Here is a 20,411-nt window from a genome sequence, read left to right on the forward strand (position 1 = left end):
TAGGGTTAGGGGTTAGGAGTAATGGTTAGGGTCAGGGTTAGGAGTAATGGTTAGGGTTAGGGGTTAGGAGTAATGGTTAGGGTCAGGGTTAGGAGTAATGTTTAGGGTTAGGAGTAATGGTTAGGGTCAGGGTTAGGAGTAATGGTTAGGGTTAGGGGTTAGGAGTAATGGTTAGGGTCAGGGTTAGGAGTAATGTTTAGGGTTAGGGGTTAGGAGTAATGTTTAGGGTTAGGGGTTAGGAGTAATGGTTAGGGTCAGGGTTAGGAGTAATGGTTAGGGTTAGGGGTTAGGAGTAATGGTTAGGGTTAGGGGTTAGGAGTAATGGTTAGGGTTAGGGGTTAGGGAAAATAGTATTCTGAATAGGACTGAATTGTGTCCCCACAAGGTTAGTTGTACAAGACTGTGTGTGTGTTTGTGTGCAAGGAAATCGAAAAAATGTTGACTCATCCTACTTGCAGACACCAATACTATCCTCCTCTCTTTCATGTTGGAAAACGGTCTATGTCTCTGACATGCAGTCCACTTTTAGTTTTTGTTGCCATAGGCTACCTAGCTAAAAGTCTTGCTAGCCTAACTTCCTGAAGTGGGCAACAATGAACCAGCTAAGTTAGTTAGCTAGCTAGTTAATGTGAGCCTACTGGGCTACATCTTGGCTACATATTGAACTTCAATCGTCTCAGGCCAGTGGCACAATATATTAATTAATGGCTAGATCAGAATCGCCATCATAATCATTGGCCTGGACAGATAATGAAGTCAAAACCACAAGTCCAAATCCCCATATCCATCTATGGTTTAGGAAAGGGACGATTTAGCAAGCTAGCTACAGCAGGACATCAACACATGCAGACCAGAAACAAACACGTTTTTCTGACAATGATGTTTTGCTTAGGATGTGATTTGATTGGTCTGGTCTCCCTTGGGGGGGTGTTTTGCTGCGCTAGGACAACCCATAGCTGAGCTCAACTGATTGGCTAATAATTGTATTTATTTTTTATCAAGGGAGACCAAATGCTTGCTGGCACCAATCGATCAAATGCTTCAGCGGTCCAGACAACATCATATACATGGGCTACACATACTGAGACAGAGGGGCGCTGTTTCCCTCGCTCAGATGATTTCTCTGGTGATGTTCCTGCCAGTTGCGAATTAATGGAAAATTATGAAAACACAAAGATAGAGATGAAAGCATCGAGCTAAAGGCTGCTGATTTTAAGGAGCGGGAGACTAATCTGGGCGCTTATAAGAAATCCCACCATGGCCTCAGACAAACCATCAAACAAGCAAAGCATCAATACAGGATTAAGATTAAATCGTACTAGACCGACTCTGAAGCTCGTCGGATGTGGCAGGGCTTGAAAACTATTACAGACTACAAAGGGAAACCCAGCCGCGAGCTGCCCAGTGACGTGAGCCTACCAGACGCGCTAAATGCCTTTTATGCTCGCCTCGAGGCAAGCAACACCCGAAGCATGCCCGAGAGCACCAGCTGTTCTGGATGACTGTGTGGTAATGATGTGAACAAAACCTTTAAACAGATCAAGATTCACAAAGCCTCTGGGCCAGACGGATTACAAGGACGTGTACTCAAAGCATGCAAGGCCAACTGGCAAGTGTCTTCACTGACATTTTCAACCCCTCCCTGACCGAGTTTGTAATACCTACATGTTTCAAGCAGACAAGCATAGTCCCTATGCCCAAGGAAGCGAAGGTAGCCTGCCTAAATGATTACCACCCCGTGGGAATTACGTTGGTAGCCATGAAGTGCATTGAAAGGTGGTCATGGCTCACATCAGCAGCATCCTCCTGGACACCCTAGACCCACTCCAATTTGCATACCGCCACAACAGATCCACAGATGATGCAATCTCAATCACACTCCACACTGCCCTTTCTCACCTGGACAAAAGGAACACCTATGTGAGAATGCTATTCATTGACTACAGCTCAGCTTTCAACACCATATTGCCCACGATGCTCATTACTAAGCTAAGGACTCTGGGACTAAACACCTCCCTCTGCAACTGGATGCTGGACTTCCTAACAGGTTGCCCCCAGGTGGTAAGAGTAGGGAACAACACATCTGCCACGCTGATCCTTAACACTGGGGCCCCTCAGGGGTGTATACTTAGTCCACTCCTGTATTCCCTGTTCACCCACGACTGCGTGGCCAAACATGACTTCAACACCATCATTAAGTTTGCTGACGACACAACAGTGGTAGGCCTGATCACCAACAACGATGAGACGGCCTATAGGGAGGAGGTCAGAATACTGGCAGTGTGGTGCCAGGACAACAACCTCTCCCTCAATGTGAGCAAGACTAATTAACTGATCGTGGACTACAGGAAAAGGCAGGTTGAACAGGCCCCCATTAATTAACATCGACGGGGCTTTAGTGGATCGGGTCGAGAGTTTCAAGTTCCTTGGTGTCCACATCACCAACAAACAATCATGGTCCAAACATACCAAGACAGTCGTGAAGAGGGCACAACAAAACCTCTTCCCCCTCAGGAGACTGAAAATAATTGGCATGGGTCCCCAGATCCTTGAAAGGTTCTACAGCTGCACCATTGAGAGCATCCTGACCGGTTGCATCACCACCTGGTATGACAACTGCTCGGCATCTGACCATAAGGCGCTAGAGAGGATATTGCGAACGTCCCAGTACATCACTGGGGACAATATTTTCTGAAATATTCCAAGCTGTTTAACGGCACAGTCAGCTTAGTGTATGTAAACTTCTGACCCACTGGAATTGTGATACAGTGAATTATAAATTAATTATAAATTAAAAATTAAAATTATAAATTAAATATTCTGTCTGTAAACAATTGTTGGAAAAATGACTTGTGTCATGCACAAAGTAGATGTCCTAACCGACTTGAAAAAGCTATAGTTTGTTAACAAGACATTTGTGGAGTGGTTGAAAAATGAGTTATAATGACTCCAACCTAAGTGTATGTAACGTCCGACTTCAACTATAAACCTCATAAAGTATGTAATCTCATTATTGTTTTTCTTATTGTATAACTTTTTTATTATTACTTTCTTTTTACTAAATATTTTCTAAACTCTTCTTGAACTGCATTGTTGGTTAATTAAGGGCTTGTAAGTAAGCATTTCACGGGTAAAGTCCACACTTGTTCTATTCGGCACATGAGACAATAAAGTTTGATTTGATTTGAAAGATACATTATTTAATCATTTTAATTAATTTATTGATAAAATATTTGGGGAAGCCTGATTCCATTTGGCATCCATGAATACACACCACTGCTAATGATATTGATACCTTATTTTTTCGCAAACCCCTTAAAAGCTCTCGGGGGAAAATAAACATACACACAATTCACTATTGTAATTCACTATGTGGTTGGTTCCTTGAAGCTCACTGCTTTCTGACGAGGGAGAGTCACTGGTCAACGAGACCAAATTGGAGGTTTGTCTTTTTTCAGCTGCAATTTTACCAAAACGTCAACTGTCCGGTGACAACTGTCCGGTGACAACTGTCCGGTGACAAATGGGTTTTTTCAGTACAAGTGGCAGGAAGGGTAAACCCGCGGGCGCCTGCGTTAGTGGATTTTTTTAGCAGACATTTGGAGAGTGTCTAGTGGATGAAAGAAGAAAGAGAATAGCGGATGTTTTTTCCAGATCAAATGGATGTTAATATAATTTATTTTTGGAAGTTAACATATTTTACTAACAGAAAATGAGATGGAACCTAACAATAAGTTATGAATAATACCCAAACTGTAACGACGTGTTGATCATTCCCAAATCTGCATTGTTTTTCTTAATATGTTATTTTTCATTGACCTGCAAACCAAACGGAAACTCGATCATTTTCTTATATAAATGCATTTATTTATAATATTTTTAGATGAAAAGCTGCAGGTTTGGTCAATATTTGTATGTGCGTGAGTTATGGCCGCGCTCCCTCCTGTTGGTGTCTGACCGAGATCATTACATGGGAGACGGAGAGATCTAACCGGTGCTGCGCTGGGACATCAAGAGGTGCAGGGGAACGAGTGGAGATCCGTTTTTCGGTGTGGTCGGAGGTCCCTGTTGCGTGATGACGGGGCTCAGGATTTGGGTTGCGTTTGTCCGGTTTGTGCTGCTCCCTATGCTCGCACCATGCACCTTGCTGTTGTGCGTTCTGATTCCAGTGTGTCTCTCCCACCCGCAGCCTTGTCAAATCCTCAATCGGATTGGGCACACGGTGCGCGTGGGGGCCCTGCAACTGCAGCCGCGGCTCTTCAGCCACGTTTCCACCTTCAGAGGCGGTAAAGAAGCCCCTGTCCCGGTTGATGAATGGGATATACACGGCGGCACGAGGGAAGCAGTGGAGAGACAGTTGGAAAATATTACCAAAAGTGTCAATGAACACGATTTACGCAGCCTAGGGACTAGGGCGTCGATAAACAGCCAACACAAGGACAGGGGGTGTAAAAGTAAGAACATGTACAAACAGAACGAGAGTGAGAGAAGTGTGTTCATGCCGAGGGACTCGATCCTATTAGCCACGGAGACGTTGAATCGCATGGCCGGTCTGTTACCATATAACCTCTCATTGGAGGTAGTGATGGCTGTGGACGCGGGGCTCGGGGAATTACCCACGTTCTCCTCCTCTACCCCGGTCTGTGAAGACCCCATGTCGTTTCTGCAGAGTGTTTGTCATACTGTTATAGTCCAAGGAGTTTCTGCTATGATGGCTTTCCCTCAGACCAGGGACGACCTGGTGAAGTTGGAATTCATCGCGTCAACGCTTCAGATTCCTGTCATCAGTGTTGTCCAGAACGTATTCAAACGGCAGAGTAAGGTAAGGCAGTTAATGTCTGTTGGCTTAAAACACTAATGTAATATTAGCATAATATTGTCTTTGCCGTATGTGGTGTATGAACAGAGCCCTCAAGTTTAGAAAGTACAACCATGGACAGTTGAAGAAGGAACGGTTTGTTAATTCAGCATCACCGACAGGACTCCTCGTGCTGCTTTTGAGATTTCAACTCGACAAGTAAATGTTTGTATTTTTTATAAACTTGTCCTGTGTAACATGGGCAGCTAAATTCACACTCCATAAACAATCTATCCCACAAATATCACAGCACACACACACACACACACACACACACACACACACACACACACACACACACACACACACACACACACACAAACACACGCACCCCCACAACTTTTATTTTTTGCCCTAGCACTACACAGCTGTTTAAAATAATCAAAGCTTGAAGATGAATTAGTTATTTGAATTAGCTGTGTAGTGCTAGGGCAAAAACCCTGGGATCTTTCTCTAGCATCATGGCAGCATAGTGGTTAGATCTACACCCCCTGGGATCTCTCTGTTTGTCTCTACCCCAGCATCATGGCAGCATAGTGGTTAGATCTACACCCCCTGGGATCTCTCTGTTTGTCTCTACCCCAGCATCATGGCAGCATAGTGGTTAGATCTACACCCCCTGGGATCTCTCTGTTAGTCTCTACCCCAGCATCATGGCAGCATAGTGGTTAGATCTACACCCCCTGGGATCTCTCTATTAGTCTCTACCCCAGCATCATGGCAGCATAGTGGTTAGATCTACACCACCTGGGATCTCTCTGTTAGTCTCTACCCCAGCATCATGGCAGCATAGTGGTTATATCTACACCCCCTGGGATCTCTCTGTTAGTCTCTACCCCAGCATCATGGCAGCATAGTGGTTAGATCTACACCCCCTGGGATCTCTCTGTTAGTCTCTACCCCCAGCATCATGGCAGCATAGTGGTTAGATCTACACCCCCTGGGATCTCTCTGTTAGTCTCTACCCTCAGCATCATGGCAGCATAGTGGTTAGATCTACACCCCCTGGGATCTCTCTGTTAGTCTCTACCCCAGCATCATGGCAGCATAGTGGTTAGATCTACACCCCCTGGGATCTCTTTGTTAGTCTCTACCCCAGCATCATGGCAGCATAGTGGTTAGATCTACACCCCCTGGGATCTCTCTATTAGTCTCTACCTCAGCATTATGGCAGCATAGTGGTTAGATCTACACCCCCTGGGATCTTTCTGTTAGTCTCTACCCCAGCATCATGGCACCATAGTGGTTAGATCTACACCCCGTGGGATCTCTATTAGTCTCTACCCCAGCATCATGGCAGCATAGTGGTTAGATCTACACCCCGTGGGATCTCTATTAGTCTCTACCCCAGCATCATGGCAGCATAGTGGTTAGATCTACACCCCCTGGGATCTCTCTGTTAGTCACTACCCCAGCATCATGGCAGCATAGGGGTTAGATCTACACACTCATTAGTCATTTTAATAGCTTTTTACTGCATGTCAATGAATATTGAACAACAACTAGAACAGTGGTCTGTTGTTTGATGTGTCCCACATGGCACCCTATTCCCTACATAGTGAACTACTGACCAGGGCCCATTGCTACATAGTGAACTACTGACCAGGGCCCATATCTACATAGTGAACTACTGACCAGGGCCCATATCTACATAGTGAACTACTGACCAGGGCCCATATCTACATAGTGAACTACTGACCAGGGCCCGTTGCTACATACTGAACTACTGACCAGGGCCCATATCTACATAATGAACTACTGACCAGGGCCCATAGCTACATAATGAACTACTGACCAGGGCCCATATCTACATAGTGAACTACTGACCAGGGCCCATAGCTACATAATGAACTACTGACCAGGGCCCATAGCTACATAGTGAACTACTGACCAGGGCCCATAGCTACATAGTGAACTACTGACCAGGGTCCATAGCTACATAGTGAACTACTGACCAGGGCCCGTTGCTACATAGTGAACTACTGACCAGGGCCCATATCTACATAATGAACTACTGACCAGGGTCCATATCTACATAGTGAACTACTGACCAGGGCCCGTTGCTACATAGTGAACTACTGACCAGGGCCCATATCTACATAGTGAACTACTGACCAGGGCCCATATCTACATAGTGAACTACTGACCAGGGCCCGTTGCTACATAGTGAACTACTGACCAGGGCCCATATCTACATAGTGAACTACTGACCAGGGCCCGTATCTACATAGTGAACTACTGACCAGGGCCCGTTGCTACATAGTGAACTACTGACCAGGGCCCGTATCTACATAGTGAACTACTGACCAGGGCCCGTATCTACATAGTGAACTACTGACCAGGGCCCATATCTACATAGTGAACTACTGACCAGGGCCCGTATCTACATAGTGAACTACTGACCAGGGCCCATATCTCATAGTGAACTACTGACCAGGGCCCGTATCTACATAGTGAACTACTGACCAGGGCCCATATCTCATAGTGAACTACTCTTTCATTGGTTTTTCTCTATTTGTATTATTTTCTACATTGTAGAATAATAGTGAAAACATCAAAACTATAAGATAACACATATGGAATCAGGTAGTAACCCCAAAAGTGTTCAAAATATATGTTATATTTGAGACTCTTCAAAGTAGCCACCCTTTGCCTTATTGACAGCTTTGCACACCCTTGGCATTCTCTCAACCAGCTTCATGAGGAATGTTCTTCCAACAGTCTTGAAAGAGTTCCCACATATGCTGAGCACTTGTTGGCTGCTTTTCCTTCACTCTGCGGTTCAACTCATCCCAAACCATCTCAAATGGTTTGAGGTCGGGTGATTGTGGAGGCCAGGTCATCTGATGCAGAGCTTCATCAGAGCTTGGTCAAATAGACCTTACACAGCCTGGAGGTGTGTTTTGGGTCATTGTACTGTTGAAAAACAAATGATAGTCCCACTAAGCGCAAACCAGATGGGATGGTATATCGCTGCAGAATACTGTGGTATGCATATTGGTTAAGTGTGCCTTGAATCCTAAATAAATCAACGACAGTATCACCAGCAAAGCACCCACATAATATCACAACACCCTCTCCATGCTTCACGGTGGGAACCACACATGGAGATCATCCGTTCACCTACTCAGTGTCTCATAAAGACACAGAGGTTGGAACCAAAAATCCAAATTTGGACACATCAGACTAAAGGACAGATTTCCACCGGTCTGATATTCCATTGCTCGTGTTTCTTGGCCCAAGCAAGTCTCTTCTTCTTATTGTTGACCTTTTAGTCGTGTTTTTTTTTTTTACAGCAATTCAACCTTGAAGGCCTGATTCACACAGTCTCCTCTGAACAGTTGATGTTGAGATGTGTCTGTTACTTGAACTCTGTGAAGCAGTTATTTGAGCTGCAATTTCTGAGGCTTGTAACTCTAATGAACGTATCCTCTGCAGCAGAGGTAACTCTGGGTCTTCCGTTCCTGTGGGGGTCCTCATTAGAGCCAGTTTCATCATAGTGCTTCATGGTTTTTGCGACTGCACTTTTCTCTTTGACTATATGAGCTGTTCTTGCTATAATATGGACTTGGTCTTTTACCAAATATGCCTATCTTCTGTATACCACCCCTACCTTATCACAACACAACTCAAATGCATTAAGATGGATAGAAACTCCACAAATTAACTTTTAACAAGGCACACGTGTTAATTAAAATGCATTCCAGGTGACTACCTCATGAAGCTGGTTAAGAGAATGCCAAGAGTGTGCAAAGCTGTTATCAAGGCAAATAGTGGCTACTTTGAAGAGTCATAGTTTTGATGTGTTCACTATTATTCTGGGTTGTAGAAAATAGTAAAAATAAATAAAAAACCCTGTAATGAGTAGGTGTGTCCAAACTATTGACTGGTATGGTAAGTAAAGCAATTCATGTCCTGTCATGGTTCACACCGTAGGGCGCTTCATAAGTACACCTTCTGGATAGGACACTCGTCTGTCTCAGGGTCTTACCCCTAATCCAGCTAATTCATTCTGAGTGCCAAATGGAGCTTTTAGAGTCCTTGTTACAACTTGACCTGGATCAAAGACTGGTCATACCCACACTTTCAGGGCGGACACTAACCACATGGATACTATGTTGGTCTTAATGCACTTCCAACTGACAAGACTGTAATACTCACTGCAGGGCTAATATTCTGGTTACAGACTGTCAGACTGTAATACTCACTACAGGGCTAATATTCTGGTTACAGACTGTCAGACTGTAATACTCACGACAGGGCTAATATTCTGGTTACAGACTGTCAGACTGTAATACTCACTGCAGGGCTAATATTCTGGTTACAGACTGTCAGACTGTAATACTCACGACAGGGATAATATTCTGGTTACAGACTGTAATACTGTAATACTCACGACAGGGCTAATATTCTGGTTACAGACTGTCAGACTGTAATACTCACTGCAGGGCTAATATTCTGGTTACTGACTGTCAGACTGTAATACTCACGACATGGCTAATATTCTGGTTACAGACTGTCAGACTGTAATACTCACGACAGGGCTAATATTCTGGTTACAGACTGTCAGACTGTAATACTCACGACAGGGCTAATATTCTGGTTACAGACTGTCAGACTGTAATACTCACGACAGGGCTAATATTCTGGTTACAGACTGTCAGACTGTAATACTCACGACAGGGCTAATATTCTGGTTACAGACTGTCAGACTGTAATACTCACTCCAGGGCTAATATTCTGGTTGCAGACTGTCAGACTGTAATACTCACGACAGGGCTAATATTCTGGTTACAGACAGTCAGACTGTAATACTCACTACAGGGCTAATATTCTGGTTACAGACTGTCAGACTGTAATACTCACGACAGGGCTAATATTCTGGTTACAGACTGTCAGACTGTAATACTCACGACAGGGCTAATATTCTGGTTACAGACTGTAATACTCACTGCAGGGCTAATATTCTGGTTACAGACTGTCAGACCATAATACTCATGACAGGGCTAATATTCTGGTTACAGACTGTAAGACTGTAATACTCACTGCAGGGCTAATATTAGATCATTGTCAATCTGTCAGACAATTGTCAAATCATTCAACGGGACAGGAAGGAGCAAACACTTGCTTTGGGGGGACATTTACCCTGGTCCCAGATCTGTTGTCTCCTTCTATACCCAGGTCCCAGATCTGTTGTCTCCTTCTATACCCAGGTCCCAGATCTGTTGTCTCCTTCTATACCCTGATCTGAGATCTGTCTGTGCTCCTATCAACTCCATTGCTGTCATTGTCATGCCAAACAATCCATAAGGGGTTGGCAAGAAAGCACAAACAGATATGGGACCCAGGCTAGAAAAAACTCCTCTTGAAGTTTACTTTCCATAGTGGTTCCATTACGTTGATGCTGGCTGAACAGCGCAATGAGTTAATGCAGATTAATGGTAATTCTGGATTCTGTGTTGGCCATACAGCATTTGCTGTGATGCGGCCTCTGCAGAAGACAGGGCGTTCACACTTCTTGTGCTTCACAGATTGGAGTTGTTGTGAAGGAAGTTGTCAAGGAAATTATTTTTTGTCTATACAGGACATACCGAGCCAACCCTAACAATTATGTCAATGTGGAGCTATATATGAAGCCCTCCACAATGTTACAACATTTCGGGGTCGCACGGTGATGCGGTATGGAGCTTGATTTGACCTCCGCAAGCCTCCCCGTGCTACACAGTTGTATCACACACTCCGTACGGAGCCTCTGACCGCATTTCTGGATCAAGCATAAATCGGCTTTTATCTGGGTCATATTCATCAGGTCATTTAGAACTCTACTGTAATGAACGGCAGGACCTATCAGGTCATTTAGAACTCTACTGTAATGAGTTCAGGTCATTTAGAACTCTACTGTAATGAACGGCAGGACCTATCAGGTCATTTAGAACTCTACTGTAATGAACGGCAGGACCTATCAGGTCATTTAGAACTCTAATGTAATGAACGGCAGGACCTATCAGGTCATTTAGAACTCTACTGTAATGAACGGCAGGACCTATCAGGTCATTTAGAACTCTACTGTAATGAACGGCAGGACCTATCAGGTCATTTAGAACTCTACTGTAATGAACGGCAGGACCTATCAGGTCATTTAGAACTCTACTGTAATGAACGGCAGGACCTATCAGGTCATTTAGAACTCTACACTGGCAAGACGTCCTGCCTTTGTTTTGCCGTTTGGAGATGAAACCATGAAGAGATGAAGAGCTTCTTCTTTAGTGTGAGTAGATTAGTCTGTTTTCTGTCTGTCATTTACAAGAAGTAGACTTCACTATATACCCGGCACCATGGGGAGATTATTCAGCCTCACTAAGCATCTCATCCTGCCCCTCTGGAGAGATCTGGGGCCTAGTTTATAAATGTTGCTTAGGCACATTTCTAAGTAAACTTTGGGATTTATAAAAAACTAACTTTACGGGAGAATGGGCGGTCCTCCACGGACACTTTGACCCATGCTGTACGTACTGTACATAAACTGGAGAAATGAGAAACTGCAACTCCGATGGCAGAAGGATGAACCTCGACAAACGCTTTGAAATTGATACCATTGTGTAAAATAAAATCAAAATATTACCTCTTACGTATAATATATGAAGAGTTCCCTGGAGTGCACACAAAAGAAAAACAGCAGGACCCAGGTATATATATATATATTTATATATATATATAGTTTCCTGACCTTTCTTAAATACTTCAGACATAGGACATAGTTACATTTTGGGGGCGATTAACAGTCATTCAATGTGTTTCTATGGGCTAATAGCAGTAAGGCTTCCAAGATCTCTCTTCCAAGACTCTTCCAAGATCGCATAGCAGTTCAGACGTCTTTTGTCCTCGTCTTGTCGTGTCCTGTATATATATATATTTACAACTTTTTTCACATACATTTTATTTTTTTTCCATCAACTCATCTTCTAAACACTCTCCTGCAACCAGCCTCACCAATTTATATTTATAAAAAAGTATTATTTACCTCAGATCTGCAATCCTTCAGGAAGCTAGCCAGAAACTCCAGGAGGCTGGCCAGAAACTAGCCAGAAGCTAGCCAGGAGCTAGCCCAGAAGCTAATCCAGAAGCTAATCAGAAGCTAACCACGGTTTGTGGTCATCGGCTGTCCTTTAGCTCGAAAATCTATCGAAAATCTATCGCCAGTTTTGTACGGCGCAGCGCGGCTCGGAACGGAACATACCGGACCAATTTTTCTCTCCATGTCCCTGGATTTCAACTGCTCTCTGGACATTCATACCCGGATCTCACAGCTAGCTAGCTGCTATCCGTGTGACAGTCGGCTTTCGTCGATTCCGGAGCAAACATCGATTGTTCCGGTGCTAGCCAGCTCCGTCAATCACTCCTGAGTTCCATCATTCACTCCTGTGCTGCAGTCACCTATCCGGACCCGTTTCACTGCCTACGCGGAGCCCCACCGGGCCTTCACAACCGGACTGCCGACGTTATCTACCTGAATGAGATCCGGCTGGCTCCTCTGTCGCGACGTTACCTGAACGCCCATCTGCGGCCCGCTAACCGTTAGCTGTCTTTCCGGCTGCTATCTGAATAGACAATCGGACAATTTATTTATTTTTATTATTATGTTTTCTTCTCGGGCCTCTATAACTATATCTATTGTTCTTATTTTTGTTGTTGTTGTGTGATTTGGATTAATCCCCTCTACCACACGGAACCCCACTAATCTACTGACCGAACGCAAGAGGTGGCTAACAACAGACTCCATCCTATGCTAGCTTGCTACCGGTTGGCTTGGCTAGCTGTCTAAATCGCCGTGACCCTAAACCAACCTCTCCACTCACTGGACCCTTTTGATCACTCGACTAAGCATGCCTCTCCTTAATGTCAATATGTCTTGTCCATTGCTGTTCTGGTTAGTGTTTATTGGCTTATTTCACTGTAGAGCCTCTAGTCCTGCTCACTATACCTTATCCAACCTATTAGTTCCACCACCCACACATGCAATGACATCTCCTGGTTTCAATGATGTTTCTAGAGACAATATCTCTCTCTTCATCACTCAATACCTAGGTTTACCTCCACTGTATTCACATCCTACCTTACCTTTGTCTGTACATTATACCTTGATGCTATTTTATCGCCCCCAGAAACCTCCTTTTACTCTCTGTTCCAGACGTTCTAGACGACCAATTCTTATTGCTTTTAGTCGCACCCTTATTCTACTCCTCCTATGTTCCTCTGGCGATGTAGAGGTGAATCCAGGCCCTGCAGTTAACATTAGAAGCCTCCTCCCTAAGTTTGTTCTATTCACTGCTTTAGCACACTCTGCCAACCCGGATGTTCTAGCTGTGTCTGAATCCTGGCTTAGGAAGACCACCAAAAATTCAGACATTTTAATTCCAAACTACAACATTTTCAGACAAGATAGAACTGCCAAAGGGGGCGGTGTTGCAATCTACTGCAAAGATAGCCTGCAGAGTTCTGTCCTACTATCCAGGTCTGTACCCAAACAATTTGAACTTCTACTTTTAAAAATCCACCTCTCTAAAAACAAGTCTCTCACCGTTGCCGCCTGCTATAGACCACCCTCTGCCCCCAGCTGTGCTCTGGACACCATATGTGAACTGATTGCCCCCCATCTATCTTCAGACTCCTGCTAGGCGACCTAAACTGGAACATGCTTAACACCCCAGCCATCCTACAATCTAAACTTGATGCCCTCAATCTCACACAAATTATCAATGAACCTACCAGGTACCTCCCCAAAGCCTTAAACACGGGCACCCTCATAGATATCATCCTAACCAACTTCCCCTCTAAATACACCTCTGCTGTCTTCAACCAAGATCTCAGCGATCACTGCCTCATTGCCTGCATCCGTAATGGGTCAGCGGTCAAACGACCTCCTCTCATCACTGTAAAACGCTCCCTGAAACACTTCAGCGAGCAGGCCTTTCTAATCGACCTGGCCGGGGTATCCTGGAAGGATATTGACCTCATCCCGTCAGTAGAGGATGCCTGGATATTTTTTAAAAATGCCTTCCTAACCATCTTAAATAAACATGCCCCATTCAAGAAATTTAGAACCAGGAACAGATATAGCCCTTGGTTCTCCCCAGACCTGACTGCCCTTAATCAACACAAAAACGTCCTATGGCGTTCTGCATTAGCATCGAACAGCCCCCGTGATATGCAGCTGTTCAGGGAAGCTAGAAACCATTATACACAGGCAGTTAGAAAAGCCAAGGCTAGCTTTTTCAAGCAGAAATTTGCTTCTTGCAACACTAACTCAAAAAAGTTCTGGGACACTGTAAAGTCCATGGAGAATAAGAACACCTCCTCCCAGCTGCCCACTGCACTGAAGATAGGAAACACTGTCACCACTGATAAATCCACCATAATTGAAAATTTCAATAAGCATTTTTCTACTGCTGGCCATGCTTTCCACCTGGCTACTCCTACCCCTGTCAACAGCACTGCAGCCCCAACAGCAACTCGCCCAAGCCTTCCCCATTTCTCCTTCTCCCAAATCCATTCAGCTGATGTTCTGAAAGAGCTGCAAAATCTGGACCCCTACAAATCAGCCGGGCTAGACAATCTGGACCCTTTCTTTCTAAAATGATCTGCCGAAATTGTTGCCACCCCTATTACTAGCCTGTTCAACCTCTCTTTCGTGTCGTCTGAGATTCCCAAAGATTGGAAAGCAGCTGCGGTCATCCCCCTCTTCAAAGGGGGGGACACTCTTGACCCAAACTGCTACAGACCTATATCTATCCTACCATGCCTTTCTAAGGTCTTCGAAAGCCAAGTCAACAAACAGATTACCGACCATTTTGAATCTCTCCATACCTTCTCTGCTATGCAATCTGGTTTCAGAGCTGGTCATGGGTGCACCTCAGCCACGCTCAAGGTCCTAAACGATATCTTAACCGCCATCGATAAGAAACATTACTGTGCAGCCGTATTCATTGATCTGGCCAAGGCTTTCGACTCTGTCAATCACCACATCCTCATCGGCAGACTCAACAGCCTTGGTTTCTCAAATGATTGCCTCGCCTGGTTCACCAACTACTTCTCTGATAGAGTTCAGTGTGTCAAATCTGAGGGTCTGTTGTCCGGACCTCTGGCAGTCTCTATGGGGGTACCACAGGGTTCAATTCTTGGACCGACTCTCTTCTCTGTATACATCAATGAGGTCGCTCTTGCTGCTGGTGAGTCTCTGATCCACCTCTACGCAGACGACACCATTCTGTATACTTCCGGCCCTTCTTTGGACACTGTGTTAACAACCCTCCAGGCAAGCTTCAATGCCATACAACTCTCCTTCCGTGGCCTCCAATTGCTCTTAAATACAAGTAAAACTAAATGCATGCTCTTCAACCGATCACTACCTGCACCTACCCGCCTGTCCAACATCACTACTCTGGACGGCTCTGACTTAGAATACGTGGACAACTACAAATACTTAGGTGTCTGGTTAGACTGTAAACTCTCCTTCCAGACCCATATCAAACATCTCCAATCCAAAGTTAAATCTAGAATTGGCTTCCTATTTCGCAACAAAGCATCCTTCACTCATGCTGCCAAACATACCCTTGTAAAACTGACCATCCTACCAATCCTCGACTTTGGCGATGTAATTTACAAAATAGCCTCCAATACCCTACTCAACAAACTGGATGCAGTCTATCACAGTGCAATCCGTTTTGTCACCAAATCCCCATATACTACCCACCATTGCGACCTGTACGCTCTCGTTGGCTGGCCCTCGCTTCATACTCGTCGCCAAACCCACTGGCTCCATGTCATCTACAAGACCCTGCTAGGTAAAGTCCCCCCTTATCTCAGCTCGCTGGTCACCATAGCATCTCCCACCTGTAGCACACGCTCCAGCAGGTATATCTCTCTAGTCACCCCCAAAACCAATTCTTTCTTTGGCCGTCTCTCTTTCCAGTTCTCTGCTGCCAATGACTGGAACGAACTACAAAAATCTCTGAAACTGGAAACACTTATCTCCCTCACTAGCTTTAAGCACCAACTGTCAGAGCAGCTCACAGATTACTGCACCTGTACATAGCCCACCTATAATTTAGCCCTATCAACTACCTCTTTCCCAACTGTATTTAATTAATTTATTTATTTTGCTCCTTTGCACCCCATTATTTTTATTTCTACTTTGCACATTCTTCCATTGCAAAACTACCATTCCAGTGTTTTACTTGCTATATTGTATTTACCTTGCCACCAAGGCCTTTTTTTGCCTTTACCTCCCTTCTCACCTCATTTGCTCACATTGTATATAGACTTGTTTATACTTTATTATTGACTGTATGTTTGTTTTACTCCATGTGTAACTCTGTGTTGTTGTATCTGTCGAACTGCTTTGCTTTATCTTGGCCAGGTCGCAATTGTAAATGAGAACTTGTTCTCAACTTGCCTACCTGGTTAAATAAAGGTAAAATAAAAAAAAATAAAAATAAATAAAGGCCAAATTCAATGTGTTTCTATGGGCTAATAGCAGTAAGGCCAAATTCAATGTGTTTCTATGGGCCAATAGCAGTAAGGCCAAATTCAATGTGTTTCTATGGGCCAATAGCAGTAAGGCCAAATTCAATGTGTTTCTATGGGCCAATAGCAGTAAGGCCAAATTCAATGTGTTTCTATGGGCCAATAGCAGTAAGGCCAAATTCAATGTGTTTCTATGGGCCAATAGCAGTAAGGCCAAATTCAATGTGTTTCTATGGGCTAATAGCAATAAGGCCAAATTCAATGTGTTTCTATGGGCTAATAGCAGTAAGGCCAAATTCAATGTGTTTCTATGGGCTAATAGCAGTAAGGCCAAATTCAATGTGTTTCTATGGGCTAATAGCAGTAAGGCCAAATTCAATGTGTTTCTATGGGCTAATAGCAGTAAGGCCAAATTCAATGTGTTTCTATGGGCTAATAGCAGTAAGGCCAAATTCAATGTGTTTCTATGGGCTAATAGCAGTAAGGCCAAATTCAATGTGTTTCTATGGGCTAATAGCAGTAAGGCCAAATTCAATGTGTTTCTATGGGCTAATAGCAGTAAGGCCAAATTCAATGTGTTTCTATGGGCTAATAGCAGTAAGGCCAAATTCAATGTGTTTCTATGGGCTAATAGCAGTAAGGCCAAATTCAATGTGTTTCTATGGGCTAATAGCAATAAGGCCAAATTCAATGTGTTTCTATGGGCTAATAGCAATAAGGCCACATTCAATGTGTTTCTATGGGCTAATAGCAGTAAGGCCAAATTCAATGTGTTTCTATGGGCTAATAGCAGTAAGGCCAAATTCAATGTGTTTCTATGGGCTAATAGCAGTAAGGCCAAATTCAATGTGTTTCTATGGACTAATAGCAGTAAGGCCAAAGATAATTCTTAAAAATCCAAATTACTTCACAGATCTTCATTGTAAAGAGTTTAAACAATGTTTCCATTGCTTGTTCAATGAACCATGAACAATTAATGAACATGCACTAGTGGAACTGTCGTTAAGACACTAACAGCTTACAGACGGTAGGCAATTAAGGTCAAAGTTATGAAAACTTGGAACACTAAAGAGGCCTTTCTACTGACTCCAAAAGAAAGATGCCCAGGGTTCCTGCTCATCTGCGTGAACGTGCCTTTGGCATGCTGCAAGGAGGCATGAGGATTGCAGATGTGGCCAGGGCAATAAATTGCAATGTCCGTACTGTGAGACGCCTAAGACAGCGCTACCGGGAGACAGGATGGACAGCTGATCGTCCTCGCAGTGGCAGACCACGTGTAACAACACCTGCACAGGATCGGTACATCCGAACATCATGCGTGCGGGACAGATGCAAGATGGCAACAACAACTGCCTGAGTTACACCAGGAACGCACAATCCCTCCATCAGTGCTCAGAGGACTACAAGTACATAGGCTGAGAGAGGCTAGACTGAGGGCTTGTAGGCCTGTTGTAAGGCAGGTCCTCACCAGACATCCAGACATCACCGGAAACACCGTCGCCTATGGGCACAAACCCACCATCACTGGACCAGACAGGACTGGCAAAAAGTGCTCTTCACTGGCAAGTCATGGTTTTGTCTCACCAGGGGTGATGGTCAGATTTATGTTTATCGTTGAAGGAATGAGCATTACATTGAGGCCTGTACTCTGGAGCGGGATCGATTTGGAGGTGGAGGGTCCGTCATAGTCTGGGGCGGTGTTGTCACAGCACCATCGGACTGAGCTTGTTGTCATTGCAGGCAATCTCAATGCTGTGCGTTACAGGGAAGACATCCTCCTCCCTCATGTGGTACCCTTCCTGCAGGCTCATCCTGACATGACCCTCCAGCATGACAATGCCACCAGTCACACTGCTTGTTCTGTGTGTTTCCTGCAAGACAGGAATGTCAGTGTTCAGCCAAGGCCAGCGAAGAGCCTGGATCTCAATCCCTTTGAGGACGTCTGGGACCTGTTGGATCGGAGGGTGAGGACTAGGGCCATTCCCCCCAGAAATATCCGGGAACTTGCAGGTGCCTTGGTGTAAGAGTGGGGTAACATCTCACAGCAAGAACTGGCAAATATGATGCAGTCCATGAGGAGGAGATGCACTGCAGTACTTAATGCAGCTGGTGGCCACACCAGATACTGACTGTTACTTTGATTTTGACCCCCCCTTTGTTCAGGGACAAATTATTAAATTTCTGTTAGTCACATGTCTGTGGAACTTGTTCAGTTTATGTCTCAGTTGTTGAATCTTGTTATGTTCATAAAAATATTTACACATGTTAAGTTTGCTGAAAATGAACTCAGTTGACAGTGTGAGGACATATTTTTTTTGCTGAGTTTACAAAATAAATAATTATACCTTAAACTCCTAAACCTCAAATCAAATAGCTAAATGATCCTTGGTATGACCATTGTAAAACAATTCCATATGTTAGCTTAGCATAACCCTCCCCCAAAGTCCTCTACATTGTTAAATGCAAGAATATCTAGCCTGAGTGCCAGTCTGGTCGTGCTATCATGCTAACTCCTTGTCACTAATTGCCATGCCAATAACATCAACAGATTTGGCAAGAGCACTAACAGACATGGACCCACGTTAAGGAATCTCCCCTTTCTGGAGACACTGGAGGAAGTGTTACTTGGACATAGGGGTTTTGGGGAAAGTTAGTTTTATAGTGGGGTTTAGCACCAGGGCTGGTGATGGAGGCTAAAGGTTATACAGTTTAGTTGGAGACGGAATCTGCAGCTGCCAGTATACAGAGGCAATCCATCCATTTGCTTTTAGAATGTTAATTGCTGACAGGTTCTGGAACCATCTCCTTTGTTAGATCATTTATTGAGTTTGTTTATTGCTGACAGGTTCTGGAACCATTTCCTTTGTCAGATCATTTATTGAGTTTGTTTATTGCTGACAGGTTCTGGAACCATCTCCTTTGTCAGATCATTTATTGAGTTTGTTTATTGCTGACAGGTTCTGGAACCATCTCCTTTGTCAGATCATTTATTGAGTTTGTTTATTGCTGACAGGTTCTGGAACCATTTCCTTTGTCAGATCATTTATTGAGTTTGTTTATTGCTGACAGGTTCTGGAACCATCTCCTTTGTCAGATCATTTATTGAGTTTGTTTATTGCTGACAGGTTCTGGAACCATCTCCTTTGTCAGATCATTTATTGAGTTTGTTTATTGCTGACAGGTTCTGGAACCATCTCCTTTGTTAGATCATTTATTGAATTTGTTTATTGCTGACAGGTTCTGGAACCATCTCCTTTGTCAGATCATTTATTGAGTTTGTTTATTGCTGACAGGTTCTGGAACCATCTCCTTTGTCAGATCATTTATTGAGTTTGTTTATTGCTGACAGGTTCTGGAACCATCTCCTTTGTCAGATCATTTAATGCTTCTGCTAGTATTTCTGTCACACTCTACAGGACCCATTTAGGCTCGGTAGTAAATTATGCAGATGAATAAGGATTGTTGAATTTCCATGTTAATGGAGAAGGATTAAACCAATTGAGGCAATTAGACAAATCTTGATCATTTAGTGATTTTGCATTGGGCAGAATTTAGGATCAATTAGCCTAATATAAAACTTGCTGACCTCTGGAAGGAAACTAACCATAGCATTGATCTTTCGGCTCCTTTGCAAACTACTGCCAAAGTCAGTGCTAGAAGTACAGACATCAGAGGACAACAAGTACAGACATCCGAGGACTACAAGTACAGACATCCGAGGACTACAAGTACAGACATCCGAGGACTACATGTACAGACATCAGAGGACTACAAGTACAGACATCAGAAGACTACAAGTACAGACACCAGAAGACTACACGTACAGACACCAGAAGACTACAAGTACAGACACCAGAGGACTACAAGTACAGACCCCAGATGACTACAAGTACAGACAGCAGAGGACTACAAGCACAGACACCAGAGGACTACAAGTACAGACATATGAGAACTACACGCACAGACATCAGAGGACTACAAGCACAGATATCAGAGGACTACAAGTACAGCCATATGAGAACTACACGTA

At 44.0% G+C, this 20,411-nt stretch overlaps 1 protein-coding gene across 1 annotated transcript in view; it reads left to right on the forward strand.

Annotated features, from left to right (window-relative positions):
• grin3a (glutamate receptor, ionotropic, N-methyl-D-aspartate 3A) overlaps positions 1 to 20,411 on the forward strand; it is an 87,168-nt gene that overhangs the window by 9,667 nt on the left and 57,090 nt on the right. Inside the window, exon 2 of the mRNA XM_036976532.1 lies at positions 4,190 to 4,822. Coding sequence (XP_036832427.1) covers positions 4,190 to 4,822 — 633 coding nt within the window. The remainder of the gene's footprint in view (positions 1 to 4,189; positions 4,823 to 20,411) is intronic.

This window comes from Oncorhynchus mykiss, chromosome 5 (genome assembly GCF_013265735.2).
Source record: "Oncorhynchus mykiss isolate Arlee chromosome 5, USDA_OmykA_1.1, whole genome shotgun sequence".
Lineage (NCBI taxonomy): Eukaryota > Metazoa > Chordata > Actinopteri > Salmoniformes > Salmonidae > Oncorhynchus > Oncorhynchus mykiss.